We start from the raw sequence: 9,734 nt of genomic DNA, 5'->3' as shown, positions 1-9,734 counted from the left end.
TCGAAATAAAGAACAAAATTCTATTCGTAAATAATTCAGCAAATTGTGTTTATTTAATATACATATCTTATTAACCAACCTAAGTTTTGTACAAATTATTACGTTTTTAAAAAAAAGTAACAGTATATAATAAAATTAAAAGTCGTCGTACACCGAAACATTTAAATATCGTATACACACGCGCGTGTATAGTTGCATAACGATGACTTTGACTTCCGAGGATGTGTTCTCTCTCTCTCTGTCTACCTAGAATCCAAACGAAATCCCAATGGATTTTTCGCTTCATAATTATTCTCCGAAGAACTATCAACTATTTACAGGCATATAACTTGGGTCACAACAACAACAAAAAAATCACGAGCGTAGAGCTTTGTCGTCTGTGTATCGCGCTTACTCCTCCAAGTAACCGTATTTGTTGGTTTCTGCAAGAAAAAAAAGAACGAATGTATATTTTCAATTCATTATCGTATTTGCTTTCGAGTAGCGCGTTAAAATTTAAATACCTGTGAAGTAGTTGTCGAAATTATGCGAGAACCGTATGTAATCGTCGCCGAGGGAATTGGTCGGGAACTCCAGTTCACCTCCGTACTTCTTCGGCAGCGCCTTGGCGTCGATGTAATCCGTGATCTTCGACCTTTCGCCGTTGTGAAAGAATATCCGGTCCTTGAGCTTTCCGTGCAGGAACGGCTTGAAGAAGGCGAACACCATGTCGAACACCCAGGACTGATTGACGATGTGGACGCCCTTGAGTCTGCAAGGCAGAGCTCGCGAGACGAACTCGATGATGGCCGAGGCGAAGCTGGGCGTGAAGTAGGTGACATGGCCCAGCGACAGCCCGTCCATGTCGATGATCACCCTGACCCCCGACACCTGGGTCTTGGGCTCGCACACCGCCACCTCGAGATTGCAGATGGTGCCGCGAAATATCTGATTGAGCGAGACCTCCTTGGGATGCCATTTGCGGCCCGCCTCGATCACGAGCATACGCACGCCGTCCTGACTGCGACGGGGCACCGGGGTAAGACAGCCCGACAAAAGGAGCTCGCGCTCGTTGCTGGGCAAGAGGTTGGCGTAGAATTCCGGGTGGTTCTGACGATAGCGATAGAAGCGCTTGATCTGTCGAGATGAAAATTTATGCATGAATTCTTGTTGTTTTTTTGGTCTTAAAAACGAAGTTTACTACAACGCGAGAAAAAAAGTGTTACGCGAGCGAAAGGTCACCGCGCGTTTTATGCATTATGAATATATTTAGCCATTTAAATGGCCGACGATAATAATGTGGATACTTACGAGCTTGAAGGCGCTCTTCGGGTACCACTTGCACGGGCGTAAAAATCGCTTCAGGAACTCGTCGTCCACCGGCAGATAGAAGTCTTCCTCCTCTGTGGGGAAAATTATACCCAATATAACATTATTAGCGGCTGAGCTCGATACGAGATTTTTGCTCCACATTCTAATTTTACTTGTATATAGATCGTCGACAAAAATTGACATTATCTATTTCAGATTACGCGTTTCGAAATAACGTGCGTGGACTTTTTGTTGTTGTATCGTTAATATGAAGTTTATCGCTAGATGGAGAAACTTTTACAGAAAAAATTCTAAATTTTTAGGATAAATTATTATATTTTACAGTAAAAGTAAGACTTATGTATGATATCGTAATATTTATTATATTTCCAATAAATTTTTTAGTAAATTTTGTCATAAGATGTCACACTTTTTCTATAATATATAGTAATTATTTTTATATAGGTTTTTCCACGTAGTAAACGTGGTATTTATTTTGTGCATAAAATATGTATTATTTAATAAAAATTATAATTACTGGATATAACAAAAACAATGCTTATGTCGAGTTATAGTATTTCGATTGTTTAGATGATTATGCATCTCATTTAGAATTTTCGCGAAAATTCATTTTTCACACCTATAGCAGAGTGGGAACATCGACAGATGATTGCCACAATTCACAATTTTTCAAATAACAATACACAAAGTGAAAAATTCAACTTGCAATAAGTATTATTTTTATAAAATCCAATAATTATAATTTAGAATCGTAATTTTAAAAAATAAATCCCGAACGAATAGTAAAAATTTGAAACATATATTTTTATCTACTCACCATCGAGCATGGCACGAAGCTCCGAGATCGATTCGTCGACCACCTCGGGTGTCTCTCGCAGCTCTTTCTCCGCCTTGTCCCGATGATAATCGTCGAGATCGTCGAAATCGAACGTCAGCTCGGTCTCGCCGATCACCAGCTTCGGCCCGTTCTCCAGATCTTCCTTCAGCATTTCCACGGGTCTCTCGCTCATTTTTTACGATTTTTTTTTCGTTCAATACCAACGTGCTGTTGTCGACGACGATCCGATCCTGTACAGAAGCAACAAAAGTCACGTAAATATTATGGCATGGATTTAAAGTCGCCTATTGCGGGAATTATGAATCACGCCGTCATTTTTTCGCGTAAAAAACTCTATTACGTTCGAGTTCGTAAGCGGACGCGAAATTTTTTTTTTTTAATGATCGATGTTAACACAAACACACGAGCCAATAAACGCGTGGCATCGTGTGTGGATTTTTCACTCGCGATCTATCGTCGAGTGTCTTAGAGGATCGCGCGATACGCGTTAAAACCTCATTTATTATCGAAGGACAAAAAAAAAAAGTATATTAGCGTATACGCGAGATTATGTAAATGACACAAAAGGAAACTGATTAATTCAATATAGAGTCCAAAAAAACGACGATCAGTCTTTCCTTTTTTTCGGACAATATTGATTTGGAATTTTTGTCCGATGCAACACAAATACAATACCCCAGCAGCGAGTTATTTTGTTCTAGATTCCGGTGGATACTTTTTTCAATTTTTTTGCCCCGATGATTGGATAAATTTCCATAACTAGTCCTACGGGAATACACAAAATAAAATACAATATATAATTGGCGACTAATCGACGAAAAAATACACATTCACACGCGGAAAATCTTCAAAAACAACCAATACGCAGTTCATTTCATCGTTCACGATTAACTTCGATAAATGTATCAAAACGTATCACGAACAGACAGACGGACAGAGGCAAAAAAAAGAAACAATCGGTATCTCGAGCTCGTGACGATAAGCGTTCCGCGCACGATCGTTTTTTGCGTCCGCGCGAGGTGAATTACTTACGAAATCTTCAACGAGGAAAATGAAATATATAATCTATGCAACGAACCGCGCGTGTGCCGCTGCTGCTGCTCCTCTTTTTGCAGCCGAGTCGATCTCCAAAAAACGATTTTCTTCGTTCTCGCGCGCGATCGCTCGATGCACTACTACTGATCGGCGTTCGAGTCGAGACTCGCGATCGCCCGCGCGCGCGCGCGAAACTCTTCCCACTTTTGAGCTGTGCTGTGAGTCGCTGCCGCAGTTGCAGCTGTTCTGCTCTTTTTTTTTTTATCTTGGTCACTTACTGCCGTGTATTATATTTCTATGGATCATCGCGTCGTCGTCGTCGTCGTCGTTGCTGCTGCGCTCGCGGGGTCAATATATGCAAACATAATGCTCATAATATACGAGTAGAGAGATAAAGAGAGAATCGCTTATAACATGAAATTATAAATAAACTCCGGCGGATTATCCGATACGAATAATATCAGCCCAGTTCTGTACGACTTTATCAATCGACAAACCGCAGAAAGTAACATAATAAGCTAAACGATATTCCGCTTATTAAAAGCAAAATACATAGATCGTTGATCGAAGATACACACACGATAATGATATCTTTTCAGCGCCGAAAGGAATCTATTCGAGCTCGGAGGCAAAAGAGGGTCCAAGTTCCTATTTTATGAGTTACTTTTTTGCCTCCAAGTTCAAAGAGAGATATACCTTTCTGCAGCTGTGCAATTGCCGAGCGTGTACGAGTCTCGATGCGTCGAACCCCGAATGGAAAATGATACTTTCACGCGCGCGCGCGCCCGTACTTTTACGACGAACCTTTAACGGAGCACGACTGCTGCAGTTTACAGCTGGGATTTTAGAGCGCGTAAACAATGGCAAATGGATATGTGTATATATATCTATGTGCGCGACAGTCACCAAATGTTCACGTACCGTGTCTATTTATGCCAACTGCACTCGCACACACACACAAACGGTACACATTAACAATTTCTCGAAATTTGTGAAAACGTAGCAGCGATTGTCACTTTTCTGTTCTGTCGTTGTTGGCTTCTTCTCTGCGGTGCAGCCACGCCGGACCCCCCGACGACGCGATCCTCACCGATGCAGCGCGGTGCAGCGTTTGCGTCCGTGCGCGTCTTCTGCAACGACGATCATCGGCGTACCCACGCGCTTACTATATGTATACACGCTCGAAAGTATAGTATCGACGCGATCCTTTTATATATATTATGAAGCACGATCGAGAGTATAATATAATGTGGCTGCTCCGAATGCTGCCAGAGAAGAAGAGGGGCATTTATTCGCGATACACCGGTGAAAGAGAATTCGGCGCATACACACGAGCACGCGTACTTCTCTTTTTTCTTTATTTTTTGCTACACTGCAGCGGCACGAGAGCAGCGGCCTGCAGCCCGAGTAACTTTCCATCGTCCGATCGTGACGCGCACCTTCCATTCACGAGTTCGCTGCTACTGCTGCTGCTGCTGCTGCTGCTGCACGAGTTTATGATACATATTGTAAAACGAACACGTTTTTTCATACGGCAGATGAAAAAAGATATATGCGAATGAAAATTATCAGCGGTATAACAATTTATGTATATGCGTGCGTCGTGCGCATGAGATGCTGCCGATGACACCCAACCGCGCGTGTAGTGTTTGTTTACTCTCGCCCGCGCGGAGCAAACATTTTTCGTAGTCGACTTTTTTTTTGTTATACTACGCGTGTGGCGCAGCGAGAGTAGAATTTCCAGAGAGCGAGGGAGCAAACAACTCTCGGGCCCATATATATGCATTTTTGAATATACGACAACAACACAGAACCAACGAATGCACGGGCACGTGCGAAAACGAAAAACATCTTTTATTCTCTTTGTCTCGCTTCGCTCATACACGACGCGAAGAAAAAAATTTGATTGATTGAAGGTATCCTTTTTTTTGTTATTTCCTGTCGCTAGTCGACAGACGGATTACATCAGTCGTCGTAATTAAATTATAAAATGATCGAACATATCGACAACACCCTATTTGATAAGTTTTATAGTTTTGTTTAAAATTTGAAAATCAAAAAAATATTTATGGCCATCAAACACTTGAAATTTTGTTGCGTATGGGAAGGTAAAATTGTTGATGTTATATTATCGAAAGAACAATAAAAATTCAAAAATAACACCCACTACAGAAAATCAATTAAACTCACGCTTTCCACGCGTGTGCGCGCGTGTGCGCGCGTGTGCGCGCCTTTTTCGATGCACTTATATCACTCGCACTCGCGATACAATAATAGAAAATCCATCGAAACGCACAGTACCTCGCACAGCAATAAAAGACGCGTAAAAAAGAAATGTATATAGAAAAAAAATATATGACAGCACACCTCTGGGCAAATAACTGCATCAATTCGAGCAGATACGCAACATCTATCAACACTCCCAGCAGCTCGTAGTATATTGTAGTTTAATAAAACAGCAGCTCTCGAGCCGCCGCCGCCGCCGCCGCCGCTGCTACTGCTCCAGCGACCGGAAAGGCAATAATATCCCAAATTGCACGCGGGGGATATATAACGCACCGAGTTCGTAGTGTGTGCAACGCGTCCACTTGCGGCAATTTTCGCTCGTGCACATATATACATGCACGCGTCGTAGTCGTATAGTCGTCGACGTCGTCGTCTCTGCACTCTCACTCTCTTTGCCGATCGGCGCGACTAATAGAAAATATCCATACGCTCATCCGTGAAGCCGTAATTTTTTTTTTCCTCTTTTTTTTTTTATATTGCGTTCGACATTCAGCAGAACTGTATCTAGTGGGGAGGCGACGAATACGTATATGGATGTAATGGCACTGTATAGATATTGATATACATAGTGTGACTGTGGGATCGATTTTTACACGCAACTCGTCGTTTGAAATTGCACAATTGTATACGGCTTTGGTTGGCAATTGGCTGTCTCTAATACACACACATGATGAATATTTCCCGAAAGAATGAGAGAAAAAAACGATGGATTACTCAGTCGAGCGGAACTTTCACAATTTTTAAATACCTCGTGTACGTATTATAGGAATCGAGGAGATTCGAACGAGTTGTAGTGTACGTGTATGTATATTTCGCAGATGATGTCTTGTTTGTATGTGTGTGTATACAAAAGCAAAGTATATGTACGTCGAGGCGTTTTTGTGCCCACAACGAGTTTTCGTGATTTCTCTTAAAAAATTCAAGCGATGCTCCTCCGCGCACGCGGTCAGGTTCACGGGCAGCGGGCGGGTCATTGCACCGTATAATAACATAAACTCGGGGCAAATTTAAATGGCCAATGTACGCGCGGAGGCAGAGTGGAAATACAATCTTTTTTTCTTCATTTTTGATATTTATTGCGTCGAGCGATCTGGAAGTGTTTTTCTCTGTATCTTCCTAAAATTTATATTCCTAAATAAATATCCTTGATTAGCATTAAACTGAAATCGTTTAGATATTTTATTTCCATTAAATGAATTTTAGTGCCAAAAATTTGTTAAGCATTTTCATTCTTTAAAAAAAAAGTGTACTAGCTCAATAGACACTCTATCGCCCTAAAATGAGACCAGAAAAATAAAAAAATTTGGCTATCGCATATGTTTGCATAATAATTGATTGATGAACGATGATTATTCAAATTTTTGAATCATTTATCTAAGAGAAACCGAAAATCCTAGTACTGCTTATCCTATTTTTTTCTCTTCTTGTGTGCGTGTGTAACTTATATAATTCTACGCGATTTAAATTTACCAAAATTCGTTTAGAAATAATTAATTTATCTGTTTCGTGATTCTGCACCGCCTTCGAATTGTAGATATAGATCATTCCGCATATAGTTTATTTAAAAGGATCTTGGCATACAGTATTTGTCCTAGTATGGTGTATTTAATAGGTACTTAAGAATATGTTCAATTGCTAAATGGGATGTTGAAAGATTGATTTAAAAATTAAAATTAGAAGATTAAATTGAAAACAATAACGCGTTCATAGTTTAGTTTACTTACACAGAAAATTAAGTGAATTTTGTACAGTTACGAAAAAATAAATAAAAGTTAGACAATTTACAATTATTTATGTTTATTGCCATTTACAAAATTGATGTTCATTTATTTTAAATTGTGTAAAAAATTACGTAGAGTACTTGTATGATACCAAAAATCTCCATTGCATTCAAATAATTTAGACAAATCTTACGTCCCTAGAATTTGCAACGATTATGTACTGCATTTATGTGATTCTTGAGGGTACTTTGGTATCCAAATAATTTGTGACAAATTTCACACTCGAAGGGTTTGCTACGATCATGTACTCCATTTATGTGAATTTTGAGGCTATTTTTTAGTCCAAATGATTTGCGACAAATCTCACATTCAAAAGGTTTGCTTCGATCATGTACTGTATTTATGTGAATTTTGAGGTTACTTTTTGTTCCAAATAATTTGTTACAAATGGCACACTCAAATGCTTTGCTGGGATTATGCGCGAAAATTATGTGAGAATCGAGGGTAATTTTTTGTCCGAATGATTGGTGACAAATTTCACATTCAAAGGGTTTGCTCCGATTATGCACCGCTATTATGTGAGTTTTGAGATTGCTCTTGATTCCAAATGATTTGTGACAAATTTTACATTTGAAGGGTTTGCTACGATCATGTACTGTACTAATATGACTTTTAAGATGTTCTTTTTGTCCAAATGATTTGTGACAAGTATCACACTCGTGTGGTTTTTTACGATTATGTATTGCATCAATGTGAATCGTAACGTAAGCCTTGGATGAAAATGACTTGTAACAAATCTCACATTCGAAGGGTTTACTACGATCATGTACTGTACTAATATGACTTTTAAGATGTTCTTTTTGTCCAAATGATTTGTGACAAATTTCACATTCGAAGGGCTTGTTCCGACCATGTACTGAATTTATGTGAGTATTGAGATGTCCTTTCTCTCCAAATGATTTGTGACAAATTGTACATTCATATGGTTTGCTACGATCATGAACTATATTTATGTGAGTTTTGAGAAGTGTCGTATAAGTATTTGTTTCTAGACTCACTTCTCCTTGACACCTTTTTTGACGCATATCATATTTATTAGATGACTTTGATTCATTAGTTTGTTTGAAATTTTTACCCTTATCATATTCATCATATTTCAAACAAGAATTGACTTGTAATTCATGTTTTTCATAATCTAATTTGTTTTTTATCAAAATTTCCTGCTCTTCGTGATTCAAATAATCGGTCAGAATTTGGTTTTCTATTTTCACGTCAGAGGGAAAACCACCATACTCAGTTTTGCATATGGTTGTCGCTTGAGACTTCACTTCTAGTTTCACATCTTTGCACTCAAAATCGCTGATTATAGTTTCATCAATGTCATTTATCTGATATTCATCTTTTATTTTTACAATAGGCTGACAATGTTCATCCTCAGTTTTGCAGATGTTTGTCAATAAAGATTTCACTTCATGTTTAAAATCTACGCACTCAAAATCTACTTTTATATTTTTGTCCTTTTTTTCGTTCAACGCAGAAGCCTCATGTCTATGTTTTGCCTGCAAATCAAATTTTTTAAGAGTGTTTAATAGTAAAACATCAAAAATAGATCATAAATCAAATGGTTAATTGAACTCACCGATGATTTAACAATCGGAAATGTTTCAAAGTTGTTCACTCTACACGGATTCACTGTATCAAAAATATAATCGTCGCTTGCATCCACATGGATATCTTTCGGCTCTTCTTTCACTCTGCAGAAAAATAAATTTCTATAAACCGATTGCTTAAAAAAATAATGTCTTGCGCAAAATTATTCATACCTAACTATGTCTCCTGTACCTTCCATTACTCTTTTACTTTTTAATATTCGCCAAAAATGTTTAATTATTCGAGGTTAGGTGACTCCAGGTAGCCAACGCAGAGATCCATATACGCATTCACGAATATTTTTTGTAAACACTTGTTCACCGATGGATCGAGCTACTTACTTGCGAGTGAACGCACTATTGTATTAGCGAGGTGATAACTTCTTGGCGATCCTTCCCCCTCCGCCGATTGGGCATTCGCATGTCGCCAAGACTACTTCGGAATTGTAATGAAATAGTCATTCATCCAGGCGCACAATCGTTCATACGCATTCAGTGTATGACGGTACGTCACATGTAATATCATGTAATGGGATCGCTGCTGCAGTCGCGTCAATAATTTCACAATATATTGAATATAATTTGGATGTCGAAGAACCCTTTGTCGAGTCGTGTAATAAGATTTATATCACATAAAAAAAGAATTAACGATTTACAAGAGCAGCTATAATTTTTTTATGAAAATATAATATTTAAAGAAGAGAAAAAAAACGTTCGTTGATTCATCTTTTTCTTTTGGTCGCTTACTACAGGGTGGTTTGATTGAAAAAAAAACCATTACAAAAAAATTATTATTATTGTAAACACGTACTTATGATACAGTTAAGTCGTCTAATTTATGTACACAAAATTATATCTAATAAGGCATTCCTAAAATCGATCCAAAATATTTCA

The 9,734-nt window shown here is 38.6% G+C and overlaps 2 protein-coding genes across 6 annotated transcripts; both read right to left on the bottom strand.

Annotated features, from left to right (window-relative positions):
• Positions 1-23: 23 nt before the first annotated feature.
• LOC106659621 (alpha-tocopherol transfer protein-like) lies at positions 24-5,660 on the bottom strand. 5 transcript variants are annotated; one of them, XM_014382249.2, is made up of 5 exons: positions 5,552-5,660; positions 2,129-2,379; positions 1,291-1,382; positions 504-1,116; positions 24-422 (listed from the first exon to the last, which is right to left on the bottom strand). In XM_014382249.2, exons 2-5 carry the CDS (start codon positions 2,319-2,321, stop codon positions 391-393), a joined length of 930 nt encoding a protein of 309 aa, XP_014237735.1. In that variant the 5' UTR covers positions 2,322-2,379; positions 5,552-5,660; the 3' UTR covers positions 24-390. The 5 variants fall into 5 exon arrangements, with proteins under 5 accessions (XP_014237735.1, XP_014237734.1, XP_014237732.1 ...); XM_014382248.2 differs by lacking the exon at positions 5,552-5,660 and adding an exon at positions 4,106-4,276; XM_014382246.2 differs by lacking the exon at positions 5,552-5,660 and adding an exon at positions 3,228-3,753.
• A 2,018-nt stretch (positions 5,661-7,678) lies between these two features.
• LOC106659481 (zinc finger protein 39-like) lies at positions 7,679-9,195 on the bottom strand. Its single transcript, XM_023463327.1, has 4 exons — positions 9,015-9,195; positions 8,831-8,945; positions 7,848-8,750; positions 7,679-7,762 (listed from the first exon to the last, which is right to left on the bottom strand). Exons 1-4 carry the CDS (start codon positions 9,038-9,040, stop codon positions 7,679-7,681), a joined length of 1,128 nt encoding a protein of 375 aa, XP_023319095.1. The 5' UTR covers positions 9,041-9,195.
• Between the last annotated feature and the right edge of the window lie 539 nt (positions 9,196-9,734).

Source organism: Trichogramma pretiosum, unplaced genomic scaffold (assembly GCF_000599845.2).
Source record: "Trichogramma pretiosum strain Unisexual culture from Peru unplaced genomic scaffold, Tpre_2.0 scaffold39, whole genome shotgun sequence".
Lineage (NCBI taxonomy): Eukaryota > Metazoa > Arthropoda > Insecta > Hymenoptera > Trichogrammatidae > Trichogramma > Trichogramma pretiosum.
This window is presented reverse-complemented; position numbering and strand designations above follow the sequence as displayed.